The sequence below is a fragment of the Apus apus genome, chromosome Z (genome assembly GCF_020740795.1).
Source record: "Apus apus isolate bApuApu2 chromosome Z, bApuApu2.pri.cur, whole genome shotgun sequence".
NCBI classification, from domain to species: Eukaryota; Metazoa; Chordata; class Aves; order Apodiformes; family Apodidae; genus Apus; species Apus apus.
This window is the reverse complement of record NC_067312.1, coordinates 64,031,566-64,046,325: the sequence shown is the minus strand read 5'-3', so window position 1 is coordinate 64,046,325 and position 14,760 is coordinate 64,031,566. Positions and strand designations below refer to the sequence as shown.

The following is a 14,760-nucleotide window of genomic DNA, read 5'->3' as shown; positions in this document are numbered from 1 at the left end:
TAGTAATTCTGTAAAGAGCTGGCTACAGTTAGGCTTGGGAAAGTTCTTTCTACTTGAGAATCACACAATTCAAATTAATGCCTCATTCTGAAATGCACTGATTCAGATAGTACCAAAACTATCAGAATGATCCTAAACCAACTCTGTTTATGCAGACCTCAGGATCTCAAGTTTTGGTTCTACAAGCAAAAAAAACCCCAAAAAACTATCAAATTATTCTTTCTGCAGAATAAATTACTTACCATCCCCATAACCACTGGAATGATTCCGGTCAGATTCCCTATCAGGTTTCATTTTCTTCCAGTACCAACACAAGCAGAATCAATATTTTTTTACATCACATTAAAAGCTTTTAAGTGTTTCACAGAAGAAAAATATTAAAAATCACAGAATGGATGACACTAGAGGAAAAAAAGGTTTGTCCAACATAATTTTAATTGTAGACATCTGATTTAAGTTTCACCTGCAGAACAGAAAAGGGCTAGAAGCTTTGTCTTTTCACACTGAGATTTATTACAAATACACACATTCATGTATATTATGTGCTTGCTGCTCACAATTAAAAAAAAAGAAAAAAGAAAAAAGGAAACCATATAGAACCAAAAGTGCTTTTATTAAACACCAGAAAAAACCTGTGATACACAGCACGATACAGGATCCTTCTGCAGTTCATTTCACCTCAACCAGGTACAAAGCCCCTTGAATACCTGGACATGCTCTCTCACAAGAACAGTGTGATACCAGCAGTGATCTGTTGGTACCAAGGTGCTTCACACTGAAAGCCCATGTGCTTTCAAGACTGATCTCAACTGAAACAAGCTATCTGAATTTATTTTCACTCACAACTCCAGGCATACTTCACCACAGAATTTTTTATTATTTTTTTTTAAAGAACAACAAAATCCCCTCAAATGCCTTTACATATGGCATTAAAGTTATCAGGCACTACGACAGTTCAAGATACAAACTAATGGCTCGGCCAAAAATAAATGTGAAGGCCTCCAGGACCGTTTGAGGCTTGATCACTTTGCCCACTCCTTCTGTGCAGCTCTCTGCAGGGTAACATTTGATAAGCATGAAGCTTACCAAACTGTGCATAAGCATCACAAAATGGAACTTCTGCAGCGTTAGTTTCTTTTGCTGCCTTCCTGAGACTCAGAAATCTGTGGGACTCTCTACTTAGGGAAACCATCTACCACGATGCACTATCCAGAAATCCAGAGGTGTCCCATGTCTTCCATGCCTCAGTCCCCATCTTAACAGCTGCACAACCAGCTTCTAGACCTGTGTTTGGCTGCCAGAGCAACTGCCCTGTGTCAGAAAAGGGCATTTTACTGCACATCTGTTTATGCACTTAAGCGATCATCACCACAATTATGTGTCAAGCAGCATGTTTTCAAAAGGGTAACTCTAAAGGAAGGGGAACATGCTTTTCTTCATATCCCCTACTTACCCAGTTTTTTTCAGTTACAGGTTTTGAAGAAAGGGCCTCAAGCAGGACCAGCAAAAACTTAAATATACCCCAGTTATGGCCAAGGCGGGCCTTGGTTTAGATCCATATAATCCACACATGAAGATAATGTGAGTTAGAAGAACTGAAGTTAATTTAACAACTTCACATGCACTGCACGGAAATTTAGGAGAGTGCTTCAGTAGGAGACAAGCATGCCTCCTCTTCTTCCAACAATACAACCTTCCGTCTGGAGAGAGACATCACGGACTTTATGACAGTTAAGGAAATTCTAACAAAAATGCGCAAGGCAAGAAAAGCAAATGGGATTACAATCTGCATAAGATGGAAAATTGCCGTGCTAAATTCACTTAACAAGCATGTTAGGAAGAAGACCCCAAGGCTTACACACGGGTATAGAGCCAGCTTGGCAAACATGAAGGCATGCTCCTTGCCACCGTATCTAGCAAAAGGACTCAAAGTTTCTGTTTCATGGAGGAGGGCTGTAGTCCATATTGCAAACTGGAAAATGCTGGCAAAGAAAGTGATAACACAGCTGACCTGAATGGCTTCTATTTCATTGTGGGACTTCTCTGCAAATTCACTGGTCAGCTGGTAAGCTAGTGGAAGCCCACCAATGAAAGCCAGTGAAAGTATGTTAAGGAGTCCCATTAATCTTGTAGCTTTTGTTACATAAAGGAACAGTGAGTGATGGACAAACCACAGGAGACCAATTGTTACAAACGAGCCGAAGTAGGCTAGGTAGTTTGGCCCATATTCACTTAAAGCTTCAAGAAGGCTGCCATGGAACTTCTTCTCAACTTCTCTGGGATCAGGGACATTGTCTTCACTGTGGAGAGAAAACTTACTTGGCATATTATTGTTACAAAAACATACCTGGAGCAACGTTGAACTATCCTGCTTTACTCTGAGCAAGAAGAGAATAACAGACATCCACTCTGTACTTCTCTTCATTTGTAACTTAAAAACAGCATTTTAAAAAATAGCTCTGCAAACGAATGAGATCTGGCAAGAAATCTGGAAGTAAGCTGGCATTCCTTTAGGGTAATTAATAAAGTTGCCACAGTGACTGAACAGCTTCTCTTGATACAAGCCTTCTTTTCTGAAACCATGGCTAAGCAAAAAGGCAACTTGGTTCCTCAATACTCTCCACTCAGCATACATTAAATAGACTGATGACCACTATGGCTGAAATGCGGCCATTACAGATATATTGGTTCATGTTCTGGATCTTTCCAGAAAATCACATTTAAAGTAACAACTGGAGGTTTCAGAAGTCAATTTTTGGTTAATTTTATTTCCTCAAATATCACATACAGACAAATGTTAATAATACTGTCTTCAACAACAAAAAGTATAAGAGGCAACAGAAAGCCTTACCATATATCCAAAATGAGCAGGGTTGCTACAATAGCATAGACTCCATCACTAAATGCCTCTACTCGTTCCTTACTCAGAGGCTCACTGAGGTAAAAATTGAAGGTTTCTAAGCGATGGTGTTCCTCCTCTTCCTCTCTCTGACCTGGAAAAAATCTAAATGTTTAATAATGAAAGACAAAATCAGGTAGTATAAAACAAGGCAGTTAAAAACCTACTGTGACCTCTCTTTCTCTTTCCCCTCACATTCCAAAATCTTTCTGTAGAAAGAAGGGTGTCATTCATCTTCACAGGTGAGTCATTCCACTTTTTTTCAGCAGCTCTGGCTCTGCCTGAAATTCATGTTGCTTCCAGGACAACAAGTGCTTTAGGGACAAAAAAGCCATTCTTTAAACTGTATGGCAGACTATTTCCACCAAGTGAATAGTGACTCAAAACTGTAATTGAACAAAACATTTAAGCTAAACAAATCAGATGTTGTGCCTGAAAGCCCCAGCAGCTCTAAGTCCTCTAAGACAGTGTGGAGAACTTACACTGCATGGGAGGAAACACTGGAGGGTTCCACCAGGACACCAGATGGCCAGCTTTCAAACAAATCCAGTCTTTTATGAAAAACTGGGACCCTGGATCTTTTACAGAAAATATGAAACACGTTCCTAAAGACTGGATGCTGAACTGCCCAGCTGGCCAAGTTGCACCACTTCAGGAGTGCAGGCTGTACAAAGGAAAACCTGTCAGTTTCCTGAGGAAGCAAGAAGGGAACTGAATGTAAAGCAAACAATCACAACACAGTCAATACAGCACTAATTTATGATAGCCATTTGGGGGAATGAGACATATAGAGACATGACCTGATTGCAAACCACAGCCTGCCCCTCACAGCAGGCACAGGCAATATTTGTATGTGTTTATTCTCTGGCTCTGAAAGTCTAGCTTTAGCTGTTTCAGAGAATTTCTGCCTTGCTGTCTCTTGTTGCTTAAATACAGAGGAGACAAAAGTACACTCCCATTTGCAGCTTACACAGACAGACTTGTACTAGGCTGAACAGCAGCAGCAGAAGAAAAAAAGGTACTACTCTTCTTACTCAGTTGGGGAGTGCCAATTCCAAAGACACTATCTGTTCAGTGTTTCTGTGGTCAGTTTATATTGCTCTCAAAGAAGGATGGCCCATGTTTTGGCTCAGCAGGTTGCACTGTACCACCTTGCCCTTTATTCTGGCACTGGCAACCACCTTCTCAGCAGAGCTTAGAAGCAGCTCTGGCTGGTGGTTGTGCAATTGTCAGTGCTGATGCCAAGGGGGCAGAAAGACCACAGACAGGGAGCACGAGGTAAGGAAACACAGGTTTAAGCTGACTTTAGTTTGTGAAGGCACACCTTTAGACCACAGCAGTTAAGAGTAATGAGATGTAACAACTGTAAACAGTTAATTACCCTGACAAAGTCTGATTTATAGGTGCTCTGCTTGATGGTTTGAAAATACAGAGCCCTACAGTATTGCTGGGAAGAAAGTGCCACAGGCACAGAGCTTGCTTCCTATATTCTTCAGTCCATATTCTCCCTTTTTAACAGGGAAAAAGGATAGACAGCCTGCAGGCAGCATTTATGTACTCGTGTATGTGTGCATGCACAAGCATATTCATGACAAACCAGATGTTTTGCACTCAGAAATCATCTCTGAAAGTGTGGTGCCTTACACACATTTAGTCACAAAATAATGGAAACCAACTAGTGAGAGAGAAACTGTTCGGAAGCACGACAATAAACCCCCAAATCACTTAAGTTTCAAAATGGAAGATGGAAGTAGGACTACAATTACTTCATTTCAGGCTGTCTGAGTAACATGTTGACAACCTAGTAACAAATTTGAACATATGTTTATGAATATTGTTACTTACCAGCAATCTTGGTTTTACACCATGTAATGAATCGAGTGAGATGTGGAAAAACAATTACAAGCCCAAGGAATAGGTAAGACTGTGGAAAGGAACACGAACACAGTTTGAATTCAGTTATCAAAATCTACACTATGTTCCAAGTTTAATATGAAACTATCAGTCTCAATCTCTATGTATAATCACATTGAGAAAACAAACCTTGACTTTATGATAAGGGAAAAGCTGACCTGAGTTGCATATGCACCTCCTGAATATTTATTGCATGTGCTGCTTTTTGATAGTTAATTTAGTAACAATAATTAAGCAAGCTAAAACAAGGAGAGAAAGAATTCTGCCGTAGTGACTTCTTTGGAAGCTGGAGAGCTATCCCAAATGATCCTTACATGTCCCTTGAGACATAAGGGGACTTAATATATTCTATGGATCTCCTACTTGTGTCCCAAAGACAACTCAGCAGGTCATAAGCTGTTCACAGGCTTTGCACAGGTCTAAGCACAAAAGTAACTTGGAGAATAATGTCACTGTTATTAATATTAAAAGAAAATACACTACTGAACAAGGCAAGGGAGAAGAGGGAAGTAAGAGTGTAAGAGCAAACATATTTCCAGTTATGAGTCCAAACATGGAAAGGTCTAAGTATAACTGTCCCTTTTATCAACAGCAACCTGATTCTTCCCAAATTTGGGGATTATTTAAAAACTGCTAATTCTCATGGTCTCTCTCTCAAAATTCACTTAAATCCATTTTTTTCCTAAAGAACAAGACAGCAGAAAGGAAGCTGAGGATACATCCAAAAAACTAGACTTCAGTTGCAAGTAGGGGTTCTGAGAAAGGTAAAAATTAATAAGTAGGAGCAACTCACTGCCGTTCAATAAAGACGGCAGACAAAAATGCTGTGTAAGAGCAGGCCTTAGCCAAAAACATGTTTTGAAATGCAGGTTGGCTAACTGCTCTGCTTTTTCTATTTGGTCTTACACCCTGAGTTACTGCAGCAATTATATTCACTTGTCTTTAGTTAGTGCAAGGTGTTGTTTATTTCATGTAACCTTTCCCATTATCTTACCTAGTTATGATGAGCAAGACGCAAAAATACAATTTAGAAGACCTGCTTCTAAGCAAGATAAGCATTAAAGAAAAATCAGGCAGAGCAAGTAAAGCAAATGTTGTAGCAGAATATTCTTTCAAAGCTATCCAAAGTCATGGAGCAAATTGTCAATTGGTATCTGAACTGAACACCTCCAGTGCAAAACAGCAGCCATGATTACACCATCACAGAACTGGCAACAGAGAAAGTCTGTGTAATTGATATGGGCATTTTTATTTTAATATACAGAAGTAAATACAACCAATAGAAACTGCTGCATCAAAGTTTTCCGTTAACTGGAAGAACTTACCAAAGGAATAAAGAAAAAAGAAAAGATGGCTGCTAAAAAGCATAAACCTGGTCCTCGAAGGATAATCTTTAAGATATGGCGTTTATAGAAATCTGGATTTGCAGACTCCTGAATCTGTTCATTTAGTAAGTGTGGGTGGTAGAATCCGTACACTACTATCACAGCCTGCAAAGAGAAGAGCATTACTGAAGTTATTACACAGAAGCGTATGCAGCATTTCAAATACAGAATTGTTAAACTATAAATCAACAAATTCCAAAACACCTTCAGCCTTACTCCTCACTTGCACATGGAGGGCTGGTCTTAGAAGCTCTGAGATTTCCCAATGTATCACATGTCAAGTCTCCTCTTGTCATAACCATGGATCTTGCACAAAGAGGAATGAAGACCTCTACAATATGACAGTGACAAGGCACTGCACCAGGGGAAAAGGAGTGCCACTGGACTGAGGCTGAAAGCCCAAGTTCACTTAAGACATCACTGCATTTCTCAGTAAGAACCTCAGCAGGAAAGTCAATTGGTATTTCCCCAGGGCATTTTTAAAGAGTGGAAAAGGAATTACTATTCTGTAGACTTTGAGATCAGCTGATCTGGTTGCATAAATCAGCTTCATGTGACAGCAGCAACACAGTCATCTAACATACAGGTACTGTATTACCACAACAGGCATGACTTTGAAAAGAATGCTATACAAACAAAAAAGCCTCACAACAATTTAAACCCATAGTTAAGAAACAGAATTTTAGTCCTACCCAAGAAAATCTATTTAAAAGTGAACATGTAAACAGATAGTTCCAATACCTGTATAAGGCCAATGACAACAGCACAGACACTGAACAGGAAAATGCCAAAAGGCACCTCTGGATAGGAGGCCATTAAGGAAAACTAGAAAAAAATGCAACTAGATCAAATATTTAATTACAAAGCAATGAAGGAATAACAATAGAGTAGCAGAAGGACTCTTAATTCAATACTGAAAATCACAAAACCTAATTAATACTTTGCATATCAATATAATTCTACTAAATGCAATTTCTAGCCACAATTAAATGCAGACATCCCAACCAAAGGCACCTGGACAGATGGCTTTGCTCCTATGTTGGTACCACAAAACCTGATGCTATGTCTCCTTAGTACCTACAAACTGGCTTGTAGCTGAGGATAACATTCAACAGAATTTCCAGCAGACAAGATGTTCAGAGATGTGACAATTCTTGATATTAAGATACCTTTTGAATCTTTTGATTTCTCTACCTCCACGGCTCCCTGTTCTATTAGTTTCTGCAGCTTCATAAGAAGAAAAAAAACACTAAAGCAGGGATTAGTATTAGGGTATAATTGACAACTTTCCAAAAATTATTTCAGCCTCCAGGCAACGTGAAAAAATATGTGGTCTTCCTGATAATGACTGTCTCACTGACCACAGCCTTGTTCTTTTAAGACTAATGCATAACACAGATATATATCCACAGAGAAACCGCTGCCTGTCTTACAAATCTGTTCTACACATGCAATAAAAATCAAGAAGCATTTTAAGCAACCGTTTCATTCTGCTAATATGGTGTTCAGCTGCAAAAAGTTTTGCTAGGTCTAAAGGTTATCTGACCAGGAACTGCAAAGAACATTAAATTTTCAGATTTAAAAAATGAATGATTAGCTGCCAGAATAAACCTTGCTGAATAAGTAAAGAAAGAGACCAAAAGCTCTGTCTAGATTACAAGTGGAAAATATTGTGTCCTGTAAAGAGGACTTTGAAACACAGATTTAGTTCCCTTACAGGATGCAAATTTTCTTCAGGCAACTTGGACATTTTTCAATACAGCTGCTTTTTAAAAAGAAATAATGGGAAACTATGACTTTCCATTCATATAATTTTTCTTTGAGAATACCCATTTTCTGCCAGGTCTATAACATGTAGTAATTGAAGGTTATATCAAGTCCTCATAAATTTTAAAAAAGCAAGGCTTAACTATTACAATAAATTCAGAGTTTATACTATGATAACACTTTCCCAAGCTTCTGAATATTTTGGTAAAGTGTTTACAAATAAATAAATGAAAAAAACTGTAATTTAAACATACGTAAAATTTTATAGAAGGACTTACTGTGTACGGCAAGAAAGTTATGATCATCATACAAGCCTAAAAAAGAAAAAAGCCTACTGAAACAGTAGGTAAAACACAAAGCAAGTGTTTTCCTTGTTAAAGATGTATCCAGAGAATGCAACACAAACAGATCAAATGGTTATGCAGTGTCATGAAAAAAGCAACATTTCTGAAGTTGCTGGGCTTTGACTGTAACAAATGAGTAGTTCTGCACACATCTTCCATGTTTGCTCTCCAAACTGCATGGACTTATTTCAGAAAAATACTGCAGTCTTTTACCAATACCACAGGTAAAAGTTTTGCCATGGTTCTTAACAGACCTTTCAGAAGAAGCAATGACAAAAGTCCTGCACCTCCTAAAGAGATGATTTCTCAAAACCATTAATCTCTGATCAGAAAGACTTCATATATATAAAAACCAAATTAAAAAAAAACCCAACACATCAAGCACAAATACATGGATTGCTTTGAAAGGTACACTAGATAAGAATTACACACCTTAAGCTAAGCTCTACCTGAAAGCAAGAATATGTTCACCATGGAAGAATTCCATTAAAACTACTAGTAACAAAGATATTACAGAGTGGCTTGTTGAAAAACATACTCAAATAGATGAAGAATTTTTAAGCATTAAGATGGAGGCAAGTGTAAAATTCAAAACACTGATTCAGAGATTGGTCTCTCAGAGATCATATTTCTGAAAGAGCATATAATGCTCTATTTCAAATAAGCTTCTGAGCAACGTGAACTGAAAACGTAACTGTAATTCAAATCTCCCATATTTATTTTTTTTGCCACAAAAGACATAGCATTGCATTTTCTTAAGTCTGGTGGACAGGCACATCAGCTGGACACAGATGAAGAAAGTCAAAAGCTTTTGTCACAGACACCTCTTTGGTTCCCTCAGATGAATTTCAGACTAACTTGCTGCAGACCTTCTTCTGGCTTACCGTAAACACATGCAGACTAAAAGCAAGTTAGTTATCAATCAGCCACTCTGGCAAGAAGGAATTTGAGCTTTTTGTATCTTCCTGGCTTGGAAACTTGGCAGAGTTATGCTACTTAAATTAGAAACTTTTGGATATGCAGATACAGACTTTAAAAAGTGACCAATGCTAGTTAAACATTCTGTGTATCTGACAAGACTCACCAGGTTTAGAAGAGCCAGGACATCATCTATAAGCACTACCACTTGGAACAACCTGTCAAAGGCAAAGCAAGAAATCACTAACAAGCCAGCTCACAAAATAAGTTTTATGACACTGCTACAAAAATGCACACCAGTTACAAAGTCCCACTTTTTCAGCCTAATTCCATCAAAAATTTTAATTCCATCTAGAATATGAAGTAAAATGAAGAGTAACTCTCATTTAATAGATACATAATGCTTGTTTTTCTCTGTATTACTGTATCAGTGGTGTCAGAGTACAGTCATCCACCACTTAGCCTTTCTTCACAAGTAATTTTTTATATATTATCAAACAAAAGACAATTCAGAAATGCATCAGCAAGACAGAAATGTATCAGACACTGGTAATCTCCTGTTCTTTTCTTTTAAACAATAGTTTGTCTTTAACTTTGGAGCTATACACTGTGTTCCTACCTTACGTGAGCTGCCCATGCCACTGTGACTATTAAGAAGGTCATCAAGTAGACTGCAATTTTTGCTAGGAGAAGTTGCTGAACACTTTCACCTAGTTTCTGAAACAGAAAGTAGCATCCAGAGACAGAGAAAGGGAAGTTAAATGTTACATTGTGAAATCATTAGCACCTGCAAATAAGGAAGGTCATGCAGGCATGCAACATTATTTTTAAATTTCTGCTAATAATGCAATTCTCTTCCAACAACCTTTTTACTACCACACAGTGAAACAGGTTTATTAGACACCAATAAGTGTGCTGAGATGTGTGGTTAGTGGCACAAGATATGCCAATGCACCTCCAACCAGTAAAGGACTTTCCCCATGCTCTCTTCACCTCATGATTCCATTATGCACTTTCTTAGCACTGTTTCTGTGATAATACATTTCAGAAGAGGGCTGACCACAAAATGTCCCTTTTATTTTCTTAGTGCAGCCTTCTAGAGCAGAAGCATCACACAGGTTCTCACAGGATGATTGTTAACAATGAGGAAGGGAAGGTTTTAACCACAGCAGGTTTTGCATAAGCCACAACAACTGCTTGAATAGACTAATCATAGAATGGTTTGAGTTGGAAGGGACGTTCAAGATAATCTAGTTCCAACCTCTCCTGCATGGGCAGGGAGACCTCCCACTAGACCAGGTTGTTCTAAGTCCCATCCAACCTGGCCTTTGACACTGCTGGGAATGGGCCACCCACAACTTCCCTGGGCAACCTGTCCCCAAGCTTAACAGCATCTTTCAAGTATTACCACAGAAGCCTCTGCAGATTACACAGATCTTCAGCCTTGAATTTTTTCCAAGCTCAACAGCTTCTCCCCCTCAGAGAAATTTATGTTGGTTTTAATGTTACTTAATGGTTTGGGCTTTTGGATAGTCTGGAAGGTGAAATGAGCGGGGATGTTACAGGAGTCTGTTGCATGTCTGAGCAAGAGCACAAGAAACAATACATCACAAGACACAGGGTACCTGATCAGGATGTATTTTCGTGTGAGCCACGGGCAGAATCTGCAATGACAGCATCTTATTAGTGCACGGCACTCTTTTCAGTACCGAGAGCTCGATGACAAGCTGAAACAACCCTGGCGGCCGCAGCCGCTGCCGGCTCAGGCAGCCGCTCCGCGCACCGGTTCCGGAAAGCAGAACGAGACACCATAGGATATTCATTGGTAAATTCAACAGAAATATGGCCTAGTAAAAGTTTACTAAAATAATGAATTTGCTATACTAAGGGTTGCTTTTAAAACAATGCGCTTTGTGAAACTATCAGTCAACTATGCCAAGCATCCTGTAGGTTGTGATAACATCAAGGCTTCTAAGACCCTGTGGTACCTACAGACAAGTTATGTGGATTCTGACCCACCTGGGCAACCTACCAGCGGGAGACTGGAGACAGGACCAGGATGGGAGACAGGACAAAGGACTAGAATCAACAAAGACCCCCTCCAGGAGACCATCGAAGACAGCCAATTTCAGAAAATGAAATGACTGTGTACAAGAATTCTGGGAACTCAATGACATAAAACTGAGTATGCGTGTTCTTGTTGTATATTAGTCGGGGTGTTTCACTAACTCGTTGGAGCACTCATGGAGAACCCCCAGCGCTGCACTAAAGAATGCCTGCTCAATAACAGCTTGTTTGTTGTTATTGGGTACTGATCCCGGAATCCTTACCCAGCCGCACCCAGCCTCCCACTGCTGTGGGGAGTGTTAGAAAGCAAGGGGGTTTGGAAGCTCCGAAATTTTTGTTTCAAGAACCTTCCTGGTGGGCAGCGGGACGAGGCCGCTGCCAGCACCGCGCCCGCCAGCTCACGGCTGCGGGGCCGCGCCATCCGACGGGGCCGCTGCGGGTGCGGGGAGGCGGCGGCTGGAGCCCCGCGCCGGGCAGACCAGCGCATGGGCAGCGCCCACGACGGGCCGCGGCTGCCCGGGGCTTCCTTCCCCTCACACCGCCCCACGGCAAGCCCCGCGACCTCAGCCCCAGCCCCGCGACCTCAGCCCCAGCCCCAGCCCCGCAGCGGCCGGCCCCGGTTCCGCGGCGGGGCCGTGCCGGGAGCTCACCATCACGGTGGCGATGATGGAGAGCAGCGCGTCGCTGTAGGCCAGCAGCCGGTGCGACGTCTGCTGGCTGCTGCTGCCCAGCTCCTGCTCCAGGCGCCGGCCCCGCACCGCCTCAGGCTCCGCGGCCGCGCCGGGACCCGCCGCCAAGGCCCACGGAGCCGACATGGCCCCGCAGCGCTCCGCCCGCCCCGGGGCGGCCCGAGGCGGGGCGCGGAGCCGCCCGGCCCCTTCAGCCCGGAGCGCGGCGGGCGTGATGGGATTCCTCCCACTCGAGTCGCTCAAACGCTGTCGCAAACGCTGTTTTGTTCCAGAGAAGTATTTTCATTTTTAAAGCCTTCGTCTGTAACGGAAAGAAAATCAGGGTCTTCAAAGGAAACACACCTGAATTTGTGATTCTGTCTGGCAGTGGTTTGTTTTGTTTTGTTTTGTTTTGTTTTTGTCATCACACACTTTGTATTTTCAGTTTCCGGAGAGGATCTTCGCTAAATAATGGATTCAATGAAAAATGAAACAGGAAAACATTCAGATTTCGTGTGAGGAACTCAAACTGCAGAGAGCAAAAATGCTCTCAGATGGGGTGAAAATGTTCTAGGTTTGGACGAATTCCAATATGAAAATACGTTGGGAATACAGTTTAATTCACAAATTTAATTCATTTTAATGAATTAATTTAAAATTTCACTCGGTTTAGTCCATACTGACAGGAATTAGATCTCTGAAACGCTCTAGACTTTAAAACATTGGGATGCTGCATTCCTGTAGTACAGGATGCTGCCTCCAGCAAGCATAAGGAAAGTGCCCTGAGGGGTCTAAGTACAGACACTCTTTCCCTTTGCCCCTCTTTCTTGGTTCTCAGCGGTGCTGGACTCAGTTCATGTCAGTGCAGAAACATTCTCAAGGAGGTGGGTAATTTATTGGATACTAAACCACACATATTTTTAGGCCAGTTAAAATAGGACAGTTACAGAATCTTACCGATAATGATGTTGAATCTTGAGTTTCAAGAAAATATTAAATAAATTAAAGGCCCAAACCCAGCACGTGGCAGAAAAACGATGCACAGCACGTGTTCTGCTTCCCCAAGGCTGCCCTGTGGCTCTGGCTCCTTCTCCATTGCTTTGGGGTCTGCATTATAGTGTTTGTCCGCTCCATGGCCACCTCCCAAACCCCTGCCACAAAGGAGAAAACGGAATGGAAAACTGGATAGGGAAAAATAGCACAAGCATTCATGAAAAGTATTTTAAAATTACTAAAATTTTCTTTACTGTAGCCATTCTTCCGTAGCTCAAGTAACCAGAATAAAGATGAAAATACAAGTTGTGTAACATCATGAAATGCCTTGTCTTCTCATGCCTGCACATTATCCAGCTTTGCTCATACATTTCACTGCACTCAATCAGCTTCTCCAAGAAGCAACATCAGGCCACAGTATTCATGAAGACTCCATCTATATACATCTAAGTAACAGTGTGCATATATGAAAGTAAAGAAGGTGCAATTTATTTGCACTGTCTTGATCATAAGGCATCAAAATGGGGTCTTAGTCATCCCTTTGCATTCACCTCCTGGAGAAAAAACATTTTACGTATGGCAGGGTCATTCTGTGTGTTTCCATTTGCAATAAAGTCATGAAGATCTTACATCATGGTTTGTAAGAGGCTGTAAAGAAACTGGTGTTGCAACATATCCACCAATTCTAACACCAAAACATATAGTAGTATATCAAGGCCAAAGAAGCACTTTCTTAAGCCCTAAAATGGAGAATTACGGGGAACATAGTAGATATTATAAATGTCATGCTTGAGTTGAGTCATGCCTCAGCAGCCTCCCCCAGCTGACCCTGCCCTGGGTGATCCTGGCTGCACCACTGCCCCCCTGCTCCAAATACCACAATTGTACTAGTTTGAGCCCAAAAGCTATGAATTAAGTTTATTAAAAGAAGTACCAGCTAGCAACAATATTTGCAGTGTCTTGGCATCACTCGTGCCACCCTGAAACATGCCCTCAGGTGTCTGTAGAATGAGAAGCTGATGCAGCTGCCCTGACTACCCACCACAGAGTCAGTGCCATGGCCAGTGTGCAGTGAGTGTCCCTACTTCAGGGGGTCTGACAGTTCCCTTTGTCCATGACATAGTATACCTATGCCATAACTTCCCACTTCACTGGCCCCTGCAACTTGCTCTGCTCCCCTTGGTGGATTCTGCACCTGGATGGTGATTTCATGATGACAGTCAGAAAGTGACATTCTCCAGGGTAGATAACAAAGTCTGACAGACCAAGGTGTTGAGAGAAGACAGAAGAAAAAAATAAATAATAAAAAAATCAGTAAGTGCCTGGGGGAAAAAGTGTAAAGCCATCAATTAAAGATGAATCTGTGCTGAAGCTAATAATCATCTGACTGACATTGCAGAAACTAGCAAGGAAATTGAAACAGATTCTTGCAAACTGATGAAAACCACTAATACCATGAAAAAAAAAAAAAAAGCCCATAGTACCTTCAAGGAAGCACTATATTAGATGTCCCTGGATTGCCAGAAAGCATTACAAGAGTCACCAGGGGAAAATATAACTAAATTTATTAGGCACTATGATAGCATGGGCTGCCAGGAGAGGACATCGCATTATTGGTCAAAGATCCATAATAAAGTTAAGTGTTATTGCACTTCAGTAAAGAAAGAGTTAAAAGTCAGAAAGGATTAGTGAGCAGAGAAAGCTAATTACCTAAAACAGCCTGTGAAAAGCAACAGTTTACAAAGCCTGACAGGCCGTATTCCTTCACAGTCTTATTCAGGTTAACTAATTCAATTTAATTCAGG

At 41.0% G+C, this 14,760-nt stretch overlaps 1 protein-coding gene across 1 annotated transcript; it reads right to left on the bottom strand.

Annotated features, from left to right (window-relative positions):
- Positions 1-594: 594 nt before the first annotated feature.
- TMEM175 (transmembrane protein 175) lies at positions 595-12,121 on the bottom strand. The gene is made up of 10 exons (XM_051643479.1): positions 11,945-12,121; positions 10,853-10,891; positions 9,847-9,944; positions 9,394-9,445; positions 8,244-8,279; positions 6,940-7,023; positions 6,139-6,303; positions 4,745-4,823; positions 2,852-2,993; positions 595-2,300 (listed from the first exon to the last, which is right to left on the bottom strand). Exons 1-10 carry the CDS (start codon positions 12,107-12,109, stop codon positions 1,637-1,639), a joined length of 1,524 nt encoding a protein of 507 aa, XP_051499439.1. The 5' UTR covers positions 12,110-12,121; the 3' UTR covers positions 595-1,636.
- Positions 12,122-14,760: the final 2,639 nt, after the last annotated feature.

Coding starts and splice junctions, on each gene's coding strand:
- TMEM175 (XM_051643479.1), bottom strand. CDS start 12,109: ATGTCGGCTCCGTGGGCCTTGGCGGCGGGTCCCGGCGCGGCCGCGGAG. Junction 9,945..10,852: donor CGAAAATACATCCTGATCAG/GTACCCTGTGTC, acceptor TTTCTGTTTCAG/AAACTAGGTGAAAGTGTTCA. Junction 4,824..6,138: donor CTTTTTTCTTTATTCCTTTG/GTAAGTTCTTCC, acceptor TCCTTTCCACAG/TCTTACCTATTCCTTGGGCT.